General features: G+C 37.4%; 1 protein-coding gene and 1 non-coding gene across 6 annotated transcripts in view; one reads left to right on the forward strand and one right to left on the reverse strand.

The window, feature by feature from the left end:
- The window catches only part of St7 (suppression of tumorigenicity 7), a 276,254-nt gene extending 253,975 nt beyond the window's left edge, over positions 1-22,279 (reverse strand). Inside the window, exon 1 of one of the 5 annotated variants that reach the window (XM_063241742.1) lies at positions 21,884-22,267. In XM_063241742.1, the coding sequence (XP_063097812.1) occupies positions 21,884-22,034 (151 nt within the window). In that variant the 5' untranslated portion in view covers positions 22,035-22,267. Of the gene's footprint in view, positions 1-15,872; positions 16,077-21,883 lie in introns of those variants that run through there. The other 4 variants (XM_063241731.1, XM_063241736.1, XM_063241780.1 and 1 more) reach the window with 4 other exon arrangements.
- On the forward strand, positions 1,658-1,795 carry LOC111758426 (small nucleolar RNA SNORA2/SNORA34 family). Its single transcript, XR_002792601.1, has one exon. It is a non-coding gene; the product is annotated as a small nucleolar RNA SNORA2/SNORA34 family (small nucleolar RNA).
- Positions 22,280-22,766: the final 487 nt, after the last annotated feature.

The raw sequence follows: 22,766 nt of genomic DNA on the forward strand, positions 1-22,766 counted from the left end.
AAAATTGAAAGAGAAATAAGGTAGTTCCAAAGACAAGAAACAACTCAAGATACTCATAGATACGAAACCAACATAACAAAAAAATTATCAAGAGTATCCTACAGAAACAATGAAGTCAATAATGCCAATGAGTCAAAAAGAATAAATATACCTGACAGGATAAATAGTAAAACAAAAGGGGAAAGCTTGAGGAAATCAGCAACAGGAAAATAAAGCAATGATAGGAATTATTATAAATCTTTCGGTAATAACTTTTAATGTGAACGGTCTTGATTCCCCAATAAAAAGAAGAAACATTGGCAGAATGGATCAAGAAACAAAACCCAACAATATGCAGCATACAAGAAAAATATTTCATTCAAAAAGAAACTCACAGATTAAAAAGCAAAAGGATGGAAAATAATAAAGTCATGCAATATGAACCCTGAAAAAAAGCAGTAATTGATATCCCTACTTTTGATAAAATGGATTTCAAGCTGAGACCAATAGGAAGAGACAAAGAAGGTAACTCATGTTGGTTAAAGGAATTAATATATGCACCAAACACTTGTTACAACTTCATAAAACAAATGCTAATGATCATGAAAAATCAGATAAACATTAATACAGTACAATTGTAAAGGAGGATCTAAATACTCCACTGTCACAAACAGATCAACTAGACCAAGGAAAAAAATCTTAGAAATATCAGAGTTAAACCTTCAAACAAACAGATAATCTACAGTGTCTGTCCAAAGACAACAGAATATACATTTTTTTCAGCAGCACATGAACTGTCTCCAAAACAGTATCCTACAAAGTATGATTAAGTGGGGCTGGGGATTTAGCCCAGTGGCATAAGCGCCTGCCTTGTAAGCAGGCAGTCATGAGTTCGATCCCCGGTACCGATAAAAAGGAAAAAGACAAAAAAAAAAAAAAAAAAAAAACAAAGTATGATTAAGTAAAGGCAAAAGAATCAAAGTTATCCTGTGCATATTATCAGGTCCTAGTGCAATGAAACTAGAAATCAATGGCGAAAGATACAACGTAAACTATGCAAACACACTGAAATTAAACAATACTCTTTTAAATAATCAATGGATCATCTGAAATTTTAAAAATTAGACACACATTAATGCCAGTATCACATAGAACCTAGAGGGCACAATGAAAGTAGTCCTAAGAAGAACATTTATGGTGGGGAATTCTCACATCAGAAAAACAATCAACTCAAATAAATAACCTAAGGATGCACTACAAGGTCCTAGAAAGCAAGAATAATCCAAACCCTAAGCTAGTACAAAGTATGAAATCATAAGGATCAGAGCTGAAATTAATAAAATTGAGACAAAAAAATATAAAAACTCAATAAATCAAAGAGTTAGTTCTTTGAAAGATTAAACAAAACAGACTAACCCTTAGCCATTCTTAGCAAAAAAAATAAAAACCTAAACGCATGCAATCAGAAATAAAACACGCTAAATCACAATGGATTCTGCCAAAATCCAGATTACCATTAGCTGCTTTGAGAAACTATACTCTAATCAGAAATTCAGAAGAAATAGACAAATTCCTAGATACATATAAACAACCAAAGCTGATTAAATAAGATATAAAACTCCTAAATAATCCAGTATCAGTCAGGGCAATTGAAGAAGTAATTAAGAAAAAAACTACCCTGGCCCTGAATCAAGGCTGGCAGCTTCCTGATGCTATTGGTTTCAAGCAGGAGCATATAAAGATGTCCTTCTATGATCTGTTGGCCATTGCAGAACTTTGGGCTGTGAAATGGTCAATTCATTACAAAGAAACAACTTGAAGCAACCGCTCCTCCCCTCCCAAACCCTATGTGAGTGGCTGTAAGCCTGGCAGGCTAGGGCAGCCCATGACAGGAGCCACTGGCATTTATTGGGCCCCACGCCATGCTGGGACCTGGAGCACTAGGAAACCAAACAATCCCTCCCCCACCGCCTGTTTTGTTTTGTTGAACTTCAATATACATGAAAGTATGGACAGCTATTTTGAAAAGAATGAGAGACTACAACAGCCAGTAGTGACTTCCCTATTGTCTGGTTTTGAAGACCTATGCGAAGACATAGAAAACTATCTGGAAGAAAACAAGACAATATGATAGACAGTGAAGATCTCAGGTCATCTAGCTTTGAAATTTGTATCTTTTACATTGCTTTCTTATGTCCTATATTGTTCTATTTTGTTGTGTTTAATTTTACCCCCTTTAAAATAAAAATTTTAAATATTTTTTTAAAAACTACAAAAAAAGCCCAATTCCTGACAAATTCTCTAAGAACTTTGGAGAAGATCTAATGTCAATACTCCTCAAACTCTTTAATGAAATTGAAAGGGCAGCAATACTCCCAAAGTTACTTATGAAAGTAGTAATCTTAATTCTAAAATCAGAAAAGGGCCCAACCAAAGAAGAAACCACATAACAATCTCTTTAAAGAACACAAATGCAAAAATCCTCAATAAAATACTAGCAAACAGAATACAGCAGAGCATAAAAAAAGATCATACATCATGACTAAGTACAATTCATTCCAGAGATGCAGAGATGGTTCAACATATGCAAATCAATAAATGTAATGCACCACGCAAACAGAAGCAGGAAAAAAAATCACATGATCATCTCAATACATGCAGAAAAAACAGCCAACAAAATCCAACATCTATTCATGATAAAAATCCTGAAGAAAATAAGAAGAGAAAGTCATTATCTCAATCTGATAAAACCAAAACCACCTATGAAAAACCAAAGGCCAACATCATACTAAACAGAGAGAACTTGAAAGCTTTCCCTCTAAAATCAGGGGCAAGACGAGGATGTCACTATTACCACTTCTGTTCAATATAGTTCTCAAAACATTAGCTACAGCAATTAGACAAGAGAAAGAAATAAAAGGAATATAGACAGCAAAAGAAGATGTTAAATTATCATTATTTGTAGATGACAAGACTCTCTGCATAGAAGACCCCAAAAACTCTCCCAAAAAGACTCCTAGACCTAATAATCAAATTTAGTAATACAGCAGCATACAAAGTCAACATTCAAAAATCAATAGAATTCCTGTATACCACTAAGAAACTGATCAAGAAGAAAATTATGGAAACAATATCTTTCACAAAGGAATCAAGAAAAATGAAATACTTAGGAATTAACCTAACCAAGAAAGTAAAGACCTACCCAAGGAAAACTATAGTACTCTGAAAAAGGAAAAATGAAAGGATATCAGAAAATGCAAAGATATGCCCTATTCCTGGATAGGTGGAACCAATATAGTCAAAATGGACATTTTTCCAAAACTGTTATATAGATACTCCTCAGATGAAGAAACACAAATGGCCAATAAACACATGAAAAAATCTTCATCACTGCAGGCCATTTGAGAATAACCTACAGCCACACCACCCTGAACATTCCTGATCTCATTTGATCTTGGAAATGCAAATGCAAATGATCTTGGAGTACCATCAAGAAACCAACCAGTAACAAATGTTGGCGAAGCAAGGATGAGAAAAGGAACCCTTTTTCATTGTTGGGAAGAGCACAAACTAACACAACTACTATAGAAATCAGTATGGAGTTTTAAAAAATTAAAACTAAAAATTCCATCTGACTCAGTTGTTCCCCCTCTTGGTATCTGCCCAAGAGTTAAAGGACCTCATACCATTCTCATCTTCATACTGTGTTTCTAAAGATAAGACCTAACCAGAAAATAAGCACTGGTCATTACCATGGTGATGGCCAGCGTAATGCAGAAGATTAGAACTCATTAGTCTCTTGCTTAGTGATTACTCTGTAGTGGCAAATAAGGCAAGGTGAATAGGACTGGCATTTTTCATCTCTAGTTTTCATGGCTGATTATTTTCCAGTTAGGTCTTATTTTTAGGGAAATACTACAGCAGCACAATTGAAAATCGCCAGATCTTGGAAGCATTCCGTATGTCCATCAACAGAATGAATGGATAAAGAAAATGCTATATTTATATCCAGTAGGGTACTACTCTACTGTAAAGGATAAACTTAATTCATTTGTAGGAAAATGTATGCACCTTGAGACCATAATGTTAAGGGAATTAAATTAGACACATGTGTTTAAATTATATGATTTCTCTTATATGAAAAACAATATATAAATTTAGTATGAAATAAAAGACAAATAATAAGAAAAAAGAGATTAAAAAGTTATTGTTACCCAGCATGGACAATTGTATCTAAAAATGTACCTTAATTTAGTCTTATGTGCTTTACATGTTTTTTGGCCTATTAGTCTGGATGCTAAATCTGTATGGATGGTAAATAACTTCATAATGATTTATAAGATAAATAAATGAATGCTGGCAAAATAAAAGAAGATAGAGGACAGTATAAAACAGAATTGAGATGTATTACTGTACATATACCATTTCCATTCAGTGAATGTAATCACTGTATACTGCAAACATACACTAATATAAATTTTAAAATAGTATAGAATCACCTTCCCAATATCCCTTCTTATTTCTAGATGTGTAAAAAAATAGGAAAAATTAAGTAATGTAATAGGTGATGTATATACAAATCACTAAGCACTTAGTTTAGTTCATGATTAACTGACTCCAATAGACTAGAGAAATGTGCTGTTAAGATAATCTCTGTCTTTAACAGAGCCACACATTACCTAAACAGAAAAACAGCTCATCTTAATTCTGAATCTGATAATTGTACTAGAAATGGACTTTGGTATCAGACCTAAGAACAAACCAGGGTTAGCAAACCAATATTAACTGAAAAGAGTGTTTTCTGTGTAGCAGAGCATAGTAGTCAGACTGAGAACACAAAAGTGTCTATGGCAGATACCTCTTGTTCTCAAGAGTCTACAGATCCTATCTTTGAAGCACTTTCAGTTGACAGGAGAAGTAGACAGGTCCTTCTGCCATATGGGAGAGGCTGGCTAATCTCTAACTTGTTTTAGGCAAAAAAAAAAAAAAAAGTGTGTGGGGGGGACATTTCCCAAAATGTTAAAAAAAAAAGTTTAAAGTCTATCCTATTCATAAGAGAAATATTTATAATTTATTTAATCCTAATTTTCAAAAGTTAGAAAGCAAGACAGAGGAAGCCATGCAAACAGAATGCTGTTTTATAGTGGACATGACCTCTGTAACAAGTTCTTACTTCACAAAATTAGACCAATCTCATCTTAAGAACTTAAGGATAATAATAAATGATAAATAGCTTAATGAAAAAGGACAAGATTATGGAGCCAAAAAAGAGGCCACCATTAGAATTTTGGGTCTGATTAATGGCTTACTTAGATATTAAAAAAATGGTTAATACTGGTATATTTAGATTGAAAAAAGGAAGATAAGAAACTTCTCTAAGAAGAGAAAGTAAATAAATTGTAAAGGTAGGTTTCCCTGTTTTTTCTTCCTCTTCTAAATAATTCCATTCTAAAGTCAGATTTGGTGCCAAACAAGGCAGGCATGTATGCAGGGGTAGAGACACAGAGTAAGGGATGGAGGCAACACAGAGACACACGGCAGAGTGAGGACAGTATCCAATAGGACCAATCCTGCTGGGGCGTTAGCACCAAAGGAGAAGCAGGGTGTAACAGCAGCAGACCACACGTGGCAGCATCAGAGTCAGCGGTGTGAAGAAGCTATAAACTGGGAGTGGGGAAGGATATGGAGCATGTTGTGTACTAGAGCCCAAACGATGTCAGTACTGCATCCAAGAAGGGCTGCTCAGCATTTAGCTTCAGAAACCAAATCATGTCAGTGCCAGAAAGAGATGAAAATGGTCCTTAAGAGATACTGTTATATACAGATGGACTATAGTAAACATAATATGATCACGAGTTCTGACTCATTAAGGATGGAAAAAATATGGAAAGAAAGAAAACTGAATATGAGATTAGATATTGAAGCATGTATTCTTCAAAATTATCAAGGTCATGAAAGTCAAGGAACATGGGAGAACTGAAGTGTGGAGAGGCATGGAAATGAAAGGCAAGATATGTGGAAGACAATGATACAATGTATTAACTATAAATTACTCTCATTAGTTTGTCACAAAATTTTGTTTTATCTTTTTAATACGATAAAAACTGAAAAAAATAAAGGCAAGGCATCATTACAGACTGTATTATTTTGCTATAAACCAAATTACTGGAGCCACTGATGAAATCTGAGTAAAGTCTCTGAATTAGATGATGGTACTTTATCAATTTCTGGTTAATTAATCCAATGAACTTCTCATCTTGGTAAGTATTCTGTGGTTATATAAGAGAGCATCTCAAAAGAAAAAGAGTACACACTGAAGTATTGCTGGGGATTTAGCTCAGTGGCATAAGACCACCTGCCTTGCAAGCAGGCGTTCGTGAGTTCGATCCCTGGTACCGATTAAAAAAAAAAAGAGAGAGAGACAGAGAGAGATACACACTGAAGTATTTAGGAGTAATAGAGTACCACATTAGCAATGTATTCTCAAATGGTTCGGGGGGGGGGGAACCTATGTAAATTGCAGCTTTCCTGTAAATTGTGATTATCTTAAGTTTTTTAATTTTAAAAAATAAGTCAGAACAGAGAGACTTCTATATAAAATGTCAATTGTTTTTTGTGACCAACATCAAATAGAAGAGCTCAGCACTACACAAAAATGCACTACAAAAGAAATGATTCTGGCACCCTTAGAACCCAGAGGCTGACAGGCATGGAAACACCCTGACAGAGAGAGCAGTAAAGCTCCAGGAAAAAAGATGAAGTTTCTCAAGAACCACAAGACAGCAAGTGAAGGAGGACATACAGGATACAGGTTAAATGAGGTATTTATTAGGGTAACTGGAACAATTTGGAGTAAAGTAAAATCCAGAAGTATACAAATTGCAGATGAATCATCTGGCCCCCATGATAACAAAAGTGAATAATTTTTTATGATAAAAAATATTTTCAGTGGAGTACAACTATGAAGGAAAATACAGAGCATCCAGCTAGAAAGGCCCACTGGAACTATTGGTAGAGAAATAGATACTAGATTTAGATGTCTCCATTTTATTTTCGAGGCAACACATGAGATCTTAAAGGATTTGAGAGCAATACCTTGGTTGTAGCAGAGATTAGGAGAGGAGGAAGATCAGTAGAAGATTACTGTAATAAGATTAGAAGGGCTGAAATAAACACTGAAGTAGGAGTTGAAGAGAGATTTGTGAGGCACTACAAATTTGATAGGATTTTCTAACTAATCACCCATAAAGGAAAGAACAGATAAAGATTATAGGAGCCTTGAAATTGTTCCTTAAGAAACACTGAGGTCTGGCAAGAAGAAAAGAATAGGTGGTTAGTGACTTCAATCAATAAATTGATTCTTTGATATCAATAAAATATTCTTCTATTATCCTTCCCATGCTTTGTAAACAATCCTTTATTAAATTCTCTTCAATCCAAGTTGGGTGTTTAATCTGTTTCTGATAGGACCTTTATTATTAACATTTTTCTTATCTTTATTAGCCATAATTATCTCCACAATATATAACAAAGCCAAATTTAGTTCCCTCCATTATCTTTACATAAAGTTCTAGTCAAGAGCCTTTTTTAGGATCTAACTGGTCCATTCTATTTTTGGTTTCTTTTGCTGCCTTTCAAGATGCTGCAACCTAAGATATCAGAAGCGGTATGTGTGTTCATCAACCACTGTGGAAACTGTGTTTCCAAGAAAAGGAGATCTAAGAACCTCAAAAAAGTTCACACCTGTGGATCAGAAAGCAACTACTTCCTTATCTGGTAAGAACACTGCACCACATAAACTAGCCCAGCCTTCCTGACCCATGGTTCTTCTCTTTGAAGGTTCTATCAAAGGCCTTTAAGTCTACCTGTCCTATCAAGAATTTTGAGACTGTCAAGCAGGTGCCAAAGAATGACTCAACTAAGCTACTGGCACTGAAGAAATAACCTTTCCCAGCTTTCCTCACATAACAAAATACATTGAGATACTGAAGAATGAAGCAAGTAACCAATATAAACCTAAGAGAAGCTTGGCATGGCCAACCCACTTACTGAAATCATAGCCTCAAGACTCCATTACCACCCAGAGGCTGAAGTTAAGGTTCCCCAGTGCTATGGTCCAGTGTAAAAACTTCTCTAGGGCTCAGCAGCACTGAGGACAATGATGCAAAAGAAATGAGTTGTGAGGGTAGTAATTCACCAAAATTAAGCTTTGAGAGTTTTAAAACAGACTATAAGTTTAAAATATCACAAAGAAAAGAACCTAAAATCTGGAACATCAATATCAGACAAAAATGCTTGTTAAATCTGAAATGTCCCTCAAAGATTCATTGGTAGGATTAATCCAATGGAGCCATGTTGGAAGGTGCACCCTAGAGAGAATAAATCATGAGGATACAATTATTGGGCTCTTAGGAACCGGGGCCTCAGAGGAAATAAGTCACCAGGGGCATACCTTTGAAGAAAATGTCTTGTCCCTGCACCCACCACCACCACTCTCTCTGCCTCTTTTCTCCTTTTCCTCTTTTTCTCAACTACACTGTCATACCAATAAAGAGTCAACACAGGCTACATGAGATATACCATCTTTGTGATAAATCCATCCCAGCGTCCATCTTTGTGATAAATCACTAAAGCACATTAGACACAGTATGGTAAAAACTGAACTGACTGGAAACAGGAGAGATCACTGAGGAGGGTAGTGGCATATGAGAAACAGAAGACGAAAAAGTCACTAGATATGCTCCTAGGATTATGAACTGTATCTCCTTTAAGATATAACAGTGTGGACTGAAATTCCTTTTCAATCTTTTGTTTAACATTGCATTTCTTCAAAAATACCACCAACCTAGGACTTACCTGTCTGATACCTAGTAGGAATGAAATTATCTTTACAAGGCAAAACTAGAGGTATCTTTTTTCCACCCCATCCTCTTTGGCTAATGAAGCTCTCCAAGAACTGCCTCCACATTAGAGGAGTGTCATTAAATAAGAAACACTTTTCCTGGAGAAACACTAGAACCCTGAATACTATATAATATGTGCATGTTGAAATACAGCCACATTTTCCAAGGAGTAGTCTGGAATATAGTTCCTATATCTCACTAACTGGGTTCAGCAAAATTAGATTACATATTAGCAAGTTAAAAAAAATATGAATACAGCATGTCCATAGAATGAGAATGGTAAAACAAGAAGGACCTGTCTAGAGTAGTCTAGATACAGTATTTTTACTGTTCCTCAGAAAATCTAACATCATGTAACAAAAGAAAAACATAAATCTGTTGGTAACAAAAACTTGAAAGTAGGTATAACTATAATAATCTGATTCAAAATTTTTACAACACAAAAGGTCTCATTTCAAAATGGAGTAAAAACTAGTATTTTAATACAAATATACAGTATTTTGAAGGACATGAAATTGGAATTTGGAACTAAAGTCACAATATTTAACAATCATTAACCTAGCAAAAATGCTAAAGTCTGATAAAGCATCAAGAGTAAGTAAAGACATTGAGAAGGGCTCACATATGTCACTAATGGAGTAAATTCTTCACCTCTTTCCTGTATTAGAAATAATCCACATCTTTCCCAGATGACTTTGCATGAATACCCACTAGAATGAACAAAGTATATTTTCCCATCTCATAGATGTTGGCTTAGCAATGTGATTGCTCTAGGTAACAAAAGGTGGCAGGAACGACAGTGAGCCAGTTACATATTTCCACACACTTTCTGCTTCTGCCACTTCGCAGGAGAAGAAATGCCCAGAGAAGCAGTATGTCCAAAAGAATCAGAAAGAAGAACTAACTTGAAGCCAATGTCAATCATATCTGCAAACTGAAGTTCAGAGCCTGGAGTCAAAAATCTGCATCAGTTCATCTGAGTCGCAATAACTTACAGATCAACAGTACAAAAAAAAAAAGCTTACTGCCTTAAGCTGCTAAGTTTTTAAGCATTTTGTCTTTTTGTTTGTATTAATATAGCATTGCTGCAGCAGTCACTAACTAATAACAATCACTCTCTACAGCAATGTGGCAATACCCAATAACATTGAAAGTGCTCATACAGCACAGAAATAGATACTTTCAGTATGTTCCCCTAAGGTAGTGGTTCTCAAAAAGCAATCTAATACTCCTTTTTATGAACAGTCTATTTAAAACATCTTTCTATCTCCTAACAAACAATAAAAAATCTACCTATTACCATACATAATTTTTTAATTGACATAATATCCTTACTATAATATAAAGAAAGCCTGATGGGTGGCACGTGCTTATAATTCCAACATCAGGATCGCAACTTCAAGCCCAGTCTGGGCAACTTAGCAAGACCCAGTCTCAAAATTAAAGACTTGGGAATGTAACTTAACCCAAAGGCACTAAATTCAGGCTCCAAAGTATACATGTATGTGCATGTGTGTTAAACAGAATATAATTTGTAACAAAGGCAGTATTCCTGCAAGAAGCAAGCAAGTTCTTACTGTGTAAACTTTAAAGGGACAAAGTCATATAACTGCTGAACTTTGGACTCAAAATATCCCCTTAAAGTTTGCAGCTAGCAACCACATTTGCTTCAGCCTAGTCCTGACCCTACTTAAAAATAATTGTATGAAAAAATGCAAATGTTTTGGTGACTCTGATAGAGAACTTAATGAAACAGACTAGACATTTACTTGTACTCCTGTGTAACATCACCATGAATGCAAACCTTACATATGCAGGTTGATTAAAGTGTGTTGTACTAGTGACTCAGATACTACAAATGCTATTCGTATTGTAGTCATGAGTTTCCAAAATAGTGAACAATTCTCAGTAAACTTCTGAATAAAATAAAGTCTTCCTTCACCTTGCATGGTAGTTGAATTCTTAAAAACAACAGCATATACAACAGCCATACCAAACCCTGAGATAGATACGCCACCCGTGAGTTAAGTAAAAGACTGAATAAAGAAACAGGCAACACCAGACCATACATTTAAAAAGAATTCAGGCCCACAATCTGCAACAACCAGGCCAGAAAACCAAGCCATAATACTATAGAGTAAATGCTTATGTCTTCCCAAAATTCATACGTTGAAGTCTAATCCCCGATGTGATTTTTGGAGGTGGGGCTTTTGGGAATTACTTTCAGTCATGAGGGTTAAGTCTTGAATACCTCTAGATATGAAGAACAAAGACCATACAGTGGTCATCAATCCATTTCTCCTATCCACACTAAACACTGCGACTTGCTAATCATATGACTCAATGAATTGATTAATTCATGGTAAGATATAGGTCCAACATAAAAAATCCCTTTTTACAGTGCAATAAATCAACAAAACAAGATAATAAATTAAGGAATATCACTTTGAAATTATTCATAAAGTTTAAGAAATTCCAGAGAAATTATGAAAGTAGGCAACAGAGTAAAAATAGTTAAGCAGTAAAGTTAAGAAACAGATATAAAAGCTTATTCATTTGGAATGGAGTTCTTACTGCTGCTGTCATACATTTCTCCTCAAAATTGAAGGAAAACAAAACAACTGAGAACATAAACATGATAAAAGAGAACAGATCTATTTAAATCCGTCTAGAAGCTAACTCAAGAAAAAGCTGATCTGATCGAGTCAGACAATGAGAATTATAGAAGAAACTCAGGATTACAGCAGCAGTAACAGTAGGGTACAACTAAATATGTACAGTATATTGAGTACTCAGACATGCTGGCACATGAGGTATTATAAATAAGGTAATTAGTGTTAAGATCACGGAAATGTTAAACAATCCACAACGATCTTGTGCTAAAATGTGATAAGGGCACTATCAACTTTATTGCAGGTTACCATAGAAAGACTGGCTGTGATTAGCAGAAAGCCCCCATAGGACTTGACCAATGAGACCTAGAAACCTGCCCGCAAGTCACTGACTAAATGTCTCACCAAAGCCGTTGTTTAAAGGCCTCAACTACAGACACTGCCAAGAAGGGAAGGTGGGAAAGAAGTCTTCAGTGCCAGGAGCTGAATTAATGGTTCAGCTGTAACTCTTACTGAGGGCAGGTAAGTGAGAGCCTTCCAGAATGGGCATGGAATTGCTATCCTATATTCACATAATCATATCCTTAGTCCTACTCACTAGCCAAATATATTTTAAGAAGCCCAGATATGAATTACTTTGTGATTAGCATTGAAAAAGGAAGTAGGAATGATAGAATGATGAATATTTGCTATTCAAAAATAGTACTGTGAATCCTTTGATATTCCCAACACTTCACCCCTCCATAACAGTTATTCTCACGGTAAAGCTAAAAATACTCATTTTTAAGAATGGTAGTTTCCAAGACCAGGGATTTAGCCCAGTGGCTCAAGTGCTTGCTGGTAAATGCAAGGTTGTAAATTCAATTCCTGGTAGCAAAAAATAAAATAAAATAAAGAATCATAGTGCCTTTAACTATAATTTAAAAGCTCTGCAAAATTGTTACATTATTTTCTTTAGGCAATAAAAAATCAGTCAGTATAAAACCCAAACATTAATAAGTATATTTTTATAGCCCAGCTAATTAATACCCCATATATTTGCTCAAGCTTAATATTATACTGTCATTTATTCTGTAATTCCCTTCTAAAACAGAATTTGTTTAAATAATTTGAGAAAAGTGATTAATTTTTTAAAATTACACTTTCAGAATTTTACTAAATGATCATACAACTTTCAGTTTAGAAAAAAGACTCAAGAAATGGGTTTCTAATGTTTAAAAACTTATAACTTAATTTAATCGTGCTTCATCTCTCAAAAGTAATGGTATAATTAAAAACATTTTTAAAAATTACAAAACCTTTATTTATAAGAAATACATTTCTTCTACATACACAAGTTAAGAAAAAATAAATACTCTCTAAACCACAGGGTCAACTCTAAGCCTGAGAAAAGTGTAATTTGTTTAATTTTGCTTTAAAGATGCCAATTACAGATGATAATTCTATACACACACGCCACACATATACCCCAACACAGATCATACCAGTTTGTGGTACTTCATAAATCTAAACATCTGTCACATTAAAAAAAATCAACTGAATTAGGTGGCTGCAATAAATTACAAAACAACCCAAAGGCATTAGTTTATTAATTCTATTAGGAATGCTAAATAAACAGGATCTATCAGATAAGTGAAAAAAAACAATATGGAAGGTGTGTAAATTTCATTAGTTTAGTTCAAGCCAAGCAGACTAGAAATTGAAAAGGCTTAACAGAGTGAACGGCAAGCATTTTACTAGTATCTATTGTTAATAAAATAACATCTCAGAATGGTATTATAACTGACTTCAAAACAAAAGAGTCTAAATCCCCCATAAATTTAGGGTCAAGTTGGTTACGTGTAAAAGCTGTTACTTTTTTAAAAATTTTATGCCTCAATGCATTTAGTTTGTGTTGTTTTAAATTGTTAAGCTTTTTCATAGTAAAACAAACAGACTTGCTCACTTGCCTAAGAGATTCCTTTAAAGTCCTTTAACTCTCTAAATGTTTACTAAAACTCCTGAAAAACTGATTGACACTTCTCCCAGATCTTTTATTAGATCTGGAGATCGACTTGGGAGCCAAAGTTAGAGTTCTCCACAGAATTATGAGCAACTGGTACCCTTAACTGTTTCCTAAAATTCAGCAGGGTAAAAAAGTACTCTTACAGATAAACATCACTTTATTTTGCTAAGAGTAATGGCAATTAAACAATGATTCTTCTGGCTATGGCCACAGCTAACAAAATACTGCTAGAGCTAACTGAACCTGTTAGTTTATTTTAACAAAGTAGGTAATGCACAAATGCCTGTTGTTTTTAAATGATGGGTAGGAGTAACACATGATCAAATGCCCTGCTCAACTGTAACATCAAGAAACATCATTACATATTTTCTCTTTTCTGGAAGACTCAAAACTTTGTAACAGTATCTTCACAATGGCATATTAAATATACACTATGCAGGGAGATTTTATTTCATGTTTACAACAAACATTATTTAATAGTGTGGTTCCAAACACTCAATAACCTGTTATCCTGATTGGTGTAATTTTAGAAAAAGCATACAGGAAAAAAGATCACATTATGTATTTTCACCCGTCATTTCACAGAGAGAGCCAAGCCTGTAAAATATGAGTTTCAGGCAAAAGAGTCTATTATGATGCCTTAGGTTGAAACAGTATTTTACAGCCTAAAAAACACTTTCCTTCTCATTTTACCATTTCATATGAAGCAGTATTTCTAGGTAAGGGACTCTCCTTCACCAAGCTGGTAAGTAACTAACTCACAAACAAAAACATTCAGAGAATGGCCATGGATGTGTCTTTAACAGATTAAAAAACATAAACACCTGTAAATTACATTCCTCCAGTTGCACACTTTCTGTCAGCCCCATTCTAGTCCTGCACCTGATCACTGAACCATTCCCACCCATCCTTCCAGTCATGTTTTCATTTGTTTGTTTATTTGTTTTGTTTTTTTGTCTTTTTTGAGACAGGGTCTCATAAAGCTCAGATTGGCCTTGAGCTCACTTTAGCCCAAACTAGTCTGGAACTCACAACAATCTCCTAACTCAGCCTCCTCAGGGCCTGGATTATAGGTGTGTGCCACCACACCTATGTTTTTGTTTTTTTGAAACAGGGTTTCACTCTGTAATTCAGGCCAGCCTTGAACTATGTAGCCCAGGGTGGCCTGGAACTGTTCCAATCCTCCTGCTTCAGTCTCCAGAGTGCTGGGATTACAGGTCTGCACTACACACCCAGCTGCTCCACAATCAAGATTATACTGCACTATCTCTCCTTCTCCTTTATGTTTCCTATGTCTCCATTAATACTTCCTCTGGCAATCTCCTCTGAATATGCAGGAATACACTTTTTCCTGCCTGTCTTTGAACTTTTGCCAGTCACCTCAGGTGAATCCTCTAAAATTCAGTTGTGAGACAAATAATAAGCCCTATCTTTAGTGCTAAACAGTAACTCTGAAAAAGGAAAACTTTTAGAGATGATGTAAAATAAGAAAAGGACCACAAGTAATCTTGGGAAAACTTAAAGATATCCAATCTAAGTCATAAATCCATCTTTTCAAGTATCGCCACTGAACAATGAACATACATAATGAAAATACAAACAAGAAGTCACAGTCCTTGCTCTCAAGATCTTCTGAGGATAGTAAAGAAACAGTCCCTTTCAAAAGTATTATGAAAGACTCCATTAAGTTTTCATCCTCAATCATAAATTAATTTTCCATTAATATGCACTTTTAAATGTATCTGCATATACTGTTAGAGCAAATAACTATTTTGTTTTGATTTGAACAATCTTTATCCCACATGTATAAAAATGATACTAGTTATTTTAAGGGCTACAAACAGACTTTTGGGAACAATTCTGAACAATATTAAATCAATGATACAGCAGGTACCACAATGCCTGATTCATATAAGAATTCAATAAAAGTTACTAATTTTTCATTCCTTCCTAGTTCTGATCAAATGATTTACATTCAAATTTAATTTTAAGATGTGATGACTCCTATGCTAGACCCTTAATCACTCACAGGATGCAAAGCAATCTGGAGGCATTAACATGAGAACATATTCAAGGATGCTAATTATTCAACAAACAAAATAAATCCAAAGACTTGGAGGCACATAACTGATAAGAGATTGTGCACTCAAATAATAGTCGACAGAAATAATACAGGTTCAATTTTATAAACACTTGCCTTGCCAAATGATTGAATAAACTAATAGATGAATAAACCAATGAATGAACAAGTTTATTCAATGAAGTGAACAAGTACAACTAGGTTTAAAATACGTGACTGCGGATATTATTTATGTGCTATCTTCAGTGCTCAAAGCTAAATTTTATCTCATATAGACATAAGGATAAACAAACCTGTGAAATAAGTTGTTGTTGTCATCTTATAAGTGGAAAGTCTTACGAAGTAATTTCTCCAACACTTAGAAAACTAGAATTCGAATTCAAATCTTCCAGTTTTATGTATACTGTTCCTTTCATTTCATCACAGCTGGTACCTGTTTTTTCTTAATAAGGATACAATATTTTGTGGAAAAAGAAATACTCCAGAAAAAATTATATAAAATGAATTGTTACAATGCTTAAACTATTATCTCCTTGGCCTCTCATATAATTTTAGAGATTATTCCTAAAGCTAGAGGCAAGAACAGGCTAATCCATGAAATTAGAATGATATTGGGAGATGCTGAAGTATTTCTAATCACTTCACATTATATTTATGTACATGAAGTTTCATAATGCCTGTTAATGTTCTGAAAAATTTCCCAACCAAATCTTTCTTTTACTCTATCTTCCACACAGATAACAATTCCTTCCTTGTTGGTAGAACCCTATGCTAAATCTTACAGATAGTATGAAGTACTTAATTCTATAAATGTTGGTTTGCCATAGCAAGTTATGTTACCCAAGTTATGTTGGCTCCCAAAGTTACTAACTTTTAACTTTTAATATTCTTTATATTAAATTTACAATATGGACCAGAAAAAGAGCCTTTCTTAAATCCTGCCCCTAATGAATGAATCAAAAAGTATCACTTAAATTGTTCATTGCTGAAATACCTCCAAGAGTAAGAGCAACTTAGCAAACTAAGGAATCTGGGATATACCTTAAACTCAAAATTAAAGTTAATTGGAAAAATTGTCCTTTTAGGTGTTCATAAGCTGAACCACCATGAATTAGATAAATAACACCAATCAAACAATTCAACTTTTAGCAATGGCCTCTGACCTCAATGTAAAGCATAGCAATGGCCTCTGACCTCAATGTAAAGCTGAAAACAGGACACATACCTAGTAACGCGGTCAATTTATTCATCTAGTGAATAAGAACCTATTATGTACAAAGAATTAAGCTAGAGGACAATCAACTAGTGATAAAGAAGTGATAAAACACACATAGAGAGAGATGTGCATGCAAACATATGTAAGGTATAAACTGCCAACGTGTCTCTCAAACAACACTGTGCAAGCTAGAGGAAAAAAATAATCTCCAGTTGAAAGGCTCAGAAGGCATCATCCAAGCTGGTACTTTTTTCATTTCTTAGATAAAATATCTGATATCCAAAGTTAAAGGAGGAAAGGTTTATTTAGTTACAGTTTGTAGAGACTGCAGTCTATAATCAGCTGGTTCCAAAGCAGAATGGGTTGGCAGACAGGCATTGCAGAAAAAAAAAAGTTCATGGCAGGCAGAAGGTAGCAAAGCAAGAGATCTTAGCAGCTTTTTTGTGGTTCTTTTATATTCTAACTAGGCTATCAGGATTAGAGTAGTGCCAAACTAGTAAATGGACTGATTTAGTAATCACCTATGCTTAATCTTAGCACCCTTAACCTCTAAAAAAGCCCCACCTATGACCACATGAGGCTTTCGGGGAGATCTAGACACAAGCCCTAACAGGTATGATTTTTAGTGAGAGGAAAACATTTTGGACAATATGCAAAACAGGGCAAAAGTCATATATATATAGTTTATATTTATATATATAAGCTGCAAGTAGGCCAGAGAATATACCATGGGTGTTAAACTTATAGCAACCAGAACTGAGGTGTAGCTAATATGATTTCAACAGTTTAAAAGTTTTGTATCTGTATTTATCATCTTAACACAAAAATGTTTTATAACATAAACAACTTTAAGCCTAGGTCAGCCTATTATATACATTACCTTTCTAAAAGGAATGAAGTAGAAATTCAAGATCTCTGAAAACTTGCATTTTAGGAAATAAAACTGGAAAATCCCTTAAGCTGCTTAGTACAAAAATTGCAAAGCTGCATATTTTAAGAAAAGGTGTGTCATGTAGGGTATTTCAAATGCAACATCTAAAACCTCGACACAGAGTAGATGAGAAAGTGCCATTAGCATCACAACATAAGGAAAATTACCACACTGTTTTTAAGAGAAAGCTGCCTCTTGTACTTTGAATAATACCATGTATTACTGTTTTAATTAACAAATAATTTTCTGCTTTTCTGGAAAAGCATTATTTTATGATATTCATTTGAACACCGACAAGTAGTATAACTTGGAGTACTTTTACAGCTTGGTAAAAATTTGTTCTAATGAGTCTGGGAACCAGCACCATGCATGGGCACTGCCAGACTGGAACAGCCTTGACCCCAGCCTCTCTCCCTGAGTCAAAATCATTCACAGACCCGGGGTAGACAGAAGAAGGTCACACCAGGAAGCAAGCCCAGCCTGGGAATCAGCACAGCACACAGGCTACTGCCAGACTAGAACAGCCAGACCCCAGCCCCTTCAGGTGTGTGGGCTGGCAAACAATAAGTACCAGCACACAGATAAGTACAGGCTTATCCAGAGAAACACAGGCTGTGATGATAGCTAGGTGCAACGCTATTAGATCAGATGCCTGTGGTGCTTTGTTGTTTCACTAACATTGCAAGTGGTCTCATCATAGGTTCAGAGGACAGCAGTGAGCAGTGTGGCATCTAGGGGGATCTCCTTCTGAGGGTTGCAGCCATTGTAGATTCCCTATGGTCTTGTTTTGGAAGTCCTATATTGGGTTTTGTTTTCTTTGATTTCGTTTATGACAAATCAGATGGCAGGAGAAGCTATTTTAAAGATAGCAAGATATATTATGGCAGCAGTTTTGCATTTACTACTGGCTTGTTTTGAAGTCCTTTACTGCATTCATTGTTTTGTTCTTACTGTTTCTATTCTATTCTGTTCTTTTTTATTATGTCCGAAATTATCTGCAGCTATTTTGAAGGCATCAAGAGGCATTGTGATAGGTATTGTTGATTTCATAACGTTTTGAAGTCCTGTATCTCTTACACTGGTTTGTTTTGATTGGTTTTATTCTGTTTTATCCTCTTTAAAATAAATTATTCTATTTTCAATAAATTATAAAATTAATTAACATTCTCAACTCAAACATCAAAAATGAAAGCTAACTACTGTATACTATTGTTAATGTGTTTATTTTCTCCCCTTTTTAAAAAATCATTCTTGTCAGGGATATGGCTCAGCAGTACAGTGCGTGCCTAGCAAGCACAAGGTAGTGAGTTCAAGTTCCAGTTCCAAAATAAATAAATAAATAAGTTAATTTTTAAAAATCATTCTTCATTATAAGATTTAGTTGTCTCTGTAAAGTCTTCTCTGTGTTCTCTAGCAGAATAAATGTTTTGAGCCGTATCCTACTAACTAGTACTGTTATAGTACAATGAAAATCAAGCAGAGCAGCCTGTGAGAGTAAAGTAGTAGTATGAAATAAATTACACCTTGAAAAGAACCTTAAAAGTATTTTCACCTGGAAAATCAGACATGCTCTAAGGGCAAAAAAGGATGGTACGGTTGTTCATTTGAGTCCTTCATTGTTTTACATTAAAATTTCTTGTCATTCATGGTTGTCTGAATCTGACCTGCACTTAAACATCGCCATGCCTTTGGGAGACACACTCTTTCACATCCCAAACTTAGAACCACAACTGTCTTCACTCCCCAAGCCTTCCCTGCATTATGAGATGATGTGCTTGTTATAAACTCCTTATTTAGCTTGAGTTTCATTACTCACACATTTTTCTCATCATAGCACCTGTCGCAATGCTCTATGCACAGAAAGCATTTAAGAAATTTACAAAGTAAATCAAGCACATTTATCACAAAAATACCAATAGCGTAATTCCCCCAGGTAATCAAGATATTGAGGAGAACATGTCAAACAGTTATCCAAAGTACCTCCTTTACCAGGTTTTACCTCCACTTTAGAGCTGGGTCTATATCACTGAAATCCAGCTTCTGGCTACCCTGTAACTCTGCCTCACTGTGATAATGTGGGAGATGTGAACCACCTACCACTCTCCTAAAAGCAGCTCTAGACTCCACCTTTCCAGGGTCGTACTTGCACTCACCACAAGAAGGGCAAACAGCACAGAATTTAGGAAAACAAAACTAGTCCCATGAGAAACCATTTTAAGGATCCCTGCAAGAATGAATTTTAACCACAGGAGGGCAACTCCTGCCTCACCTAGCGGGGGTGATAGCAAGTTCTTTCTCTCAAATTTTCCTCTTGTTCCCAAGGGGAAGGGGGATTGGCAAAGAAAGAGGAAATTAAATTGACAGCAATCATTTGGCAGCCTTCCCACTACCATTTCTCACTTTTACTTAGAAGGAAAAAAAAGGCCTCCAATGTGTGCCAGTACTTTTCAAAAAAAAACTGATCTGTTCTGGGGTGGCTTATTTCCATAATTTCATGTCTCAAGCTGATGCCAAAGTCTGTGCTCTGCTGCATTCGCATAGAAATAGCAGAGAGGTGAGTGTTCTCTGTGTGCTTCTCCTTTTATATTCCTGTATGACTAAAATCTGCATAAAACCACACTAAAAACAGAAGTTCAACAGCACTGGAAAAAGGGTTTCACATACACACAATGTGTATCAATGAGAAACTCACATTTTTAAAACTTCCACAAATAAATTTTCTCGGAGAAACAAAAAACGATGCACTTACCAGTAAATATATGACACATAATACTCAAATTCTTAAAAGTTTAGGACACTGGGACTAGAAGGCATCATAAAAGAGATTTGCCTAGAGCAAGGAAGATGATATTGTGACAAGCAGCGGTCCTAAAAAATGAAAAACCCAAACGCTAGTGTCTCCAGAATGACTCAATTCAAAGGGCTGAGCTGTGCCTTTTCAACTGTGATAGAATTCTGGGGCACGGAATCTTATCACCTTTCAGTGTTACTATCCAAGGAATTACTATCAAACAAATGCAACTAAGAACCTGCTCAAGTTGAAACGACAGAAACGGTGAAGTTTGGTATCATAAAGCAGGAGTCCTCATAAAATGAATATATTCCCTTAAGTGCTCTAAAAAGGGTTTTCGCAAAGATTCAGGCCATTTCCAGACCTGGAATATGTAAATCAAACGACATAACATAAAGATAGAACATTAGGCCCGTAAGAATTTTCCAGAGTACTGAAATTAGTTTTATTTTTTTATTTTAGAATCCACTATTACTTCCCGACTTCAAAGACTGTAACCCTTCCTTCAAAATATACTTTACTTCTAATCTGTCTCTGGAGTGTTACTGTTGGCCTGCGTTTTGCCAGTGGAAGTTTTTTTAACGTCTCACTCGCAGGTTTATTAGGATCCTGTCCTAATTACCCTCCGCTCTTGCGACTGCGGAGAGGAGATGCGCGGGGCGCACCGGTTCTGAGGAAGAGACCCGCAGAGACCATTTAAAACTTCGAGCGGGACCCTCCGCAATTCCGATCTCCTGTCTATCCTCGGTCCCTTCGACACTGCGTTTTGTGACCTGACACGTCATCCATGCTCCTCTGGGGACCTGCGGGTGCCCCTGCCCGTCACTATCCGGAGACCACCTTCGCCGCCACCTGGCCGGGGCTGGGCTCGGGTCGGCGGCCGGCAGCACCGTGGAGCCCTAGGGCCGCCGCGGTGGGCGGGGAGGGCGGCGCGCGGCCACATTCGGGCGATCGGGCACCCGCGCCGTGGCGCAGAGAGAGCACTCGGGCTGAGCCCACGCGTTCCGCGCAGACGCTCGAGGGGGCGCCCGCTCCCGAGGACCCCTCGCTCCGGGCGTCCGGACTCCGCGGTGTGCAGCCGCCGGGCCGGGGAGGGCCGCCAGCGGCCGACCGGGGCCGCGAGGCCGAGAGGGCCGTCCGGGTCGCCCCGTGCGTGCACGCGGCGCCGCTGCTCCTCCGCGGGCCCGGAAGGCCGCCAGCCGCCACCTGAAGCGCCGCGTCTTCGGCCAGTGGCCGCTGGCGTCCGGAGCGCGGGCCCCGGCGCGTCCCCGAGCGCGCGCCCCCGCCGGCCGCGGCCCCGCGCGAGTTGCACTAACTTTCCGAGGCGGGGGAGGGGCGAGTGCGGGCGCCGCGGCCCCGGCCTTACCTGTGCTCAAATTGTCGTTGATTTTCAAGGGCACCCGCAGGATATAGACCAGAAAGAGCACAATGAAGAACCACACGGTCCAGAGATAAGTCCAAGACCAAACTATGCAGGACTTGAGCTGCTCCAGAAAGCCCGTGGCCGCTTCAGCCATTTTCCAGCGCTGCTCTCTGCTGCCGCGGCTCTCGCCGTCTGCCTGCCGGGATGATTCACCGGCCCCGAGGCGCCGCTCGCGCCGTCGCCGTCGCCGTCGCCACGGCCCGGGCGCCCCCGAGCCCGCCAGCCGCCGGGGCGCGGGCGCGGGTGCGGACGCGGCGGGAAGTCGCGCGGGCCGTAGCGCGCCGGCTGTGCCTTCCCGGCCTTATTGCTAACTCGGGGAGGCCCCTCCGAGTGGCTTTCGTGGAGCGATCACGTGGCCCCTGCCCCTTCACGTTCTGATGCCATTTATATTTATTATACTAATATTTAGAAAGACAGGCCACGCGGCGCGCCGAGGGAAACTCTTGACGTAATAACTCTCATGTGTTGAGCGCTTACTGTGTGTCAGGCTCTTGTCCACGCTGGGTGCAATCCCAAAGCCCACAAGTGCTCGCCGCTAAGCCAGTTCTATATATGGGGAGACTGAGGTACAGCTCCCCTGTTTACCCTCAGTCGAGCCAAAATTCAGTTGCAATCTTGGATTCCAAATCCCGGAATCTTCACTCCTCTTTCTCAGGATTTGGCTCTGGAAGGTGGAAACCCAGTGCAGCTGGCGGAAGGTAGGATGATGCTTGCTCCCGTCTCAGACTAGCAGGCCTATTGGTGAATGGCTCCAGTTTAACAGGATTTATGTGCAGATGCTGTATACCTTTGTTCTGTGGTTTTGGACAGAACACATACAGAGAGG

The sequence above is a fragment of the Cavia porcellus genome, unplaced genomic scaffold (genome assembly GCF_034190915.1).
Source record: "Cavia porcellus strain 051 isolate PalLab524CR breed Dunkin Hartley unplaced genomic scaffold, mCavPor4.1 scaffold_2, whole genome shotgun sequence".
Lineage (NCBI taxonomy): Eukaryota > Metazoa > Chordata > Mammalia > Rodentia > Caviidae > Cavia > Cavia porcellus.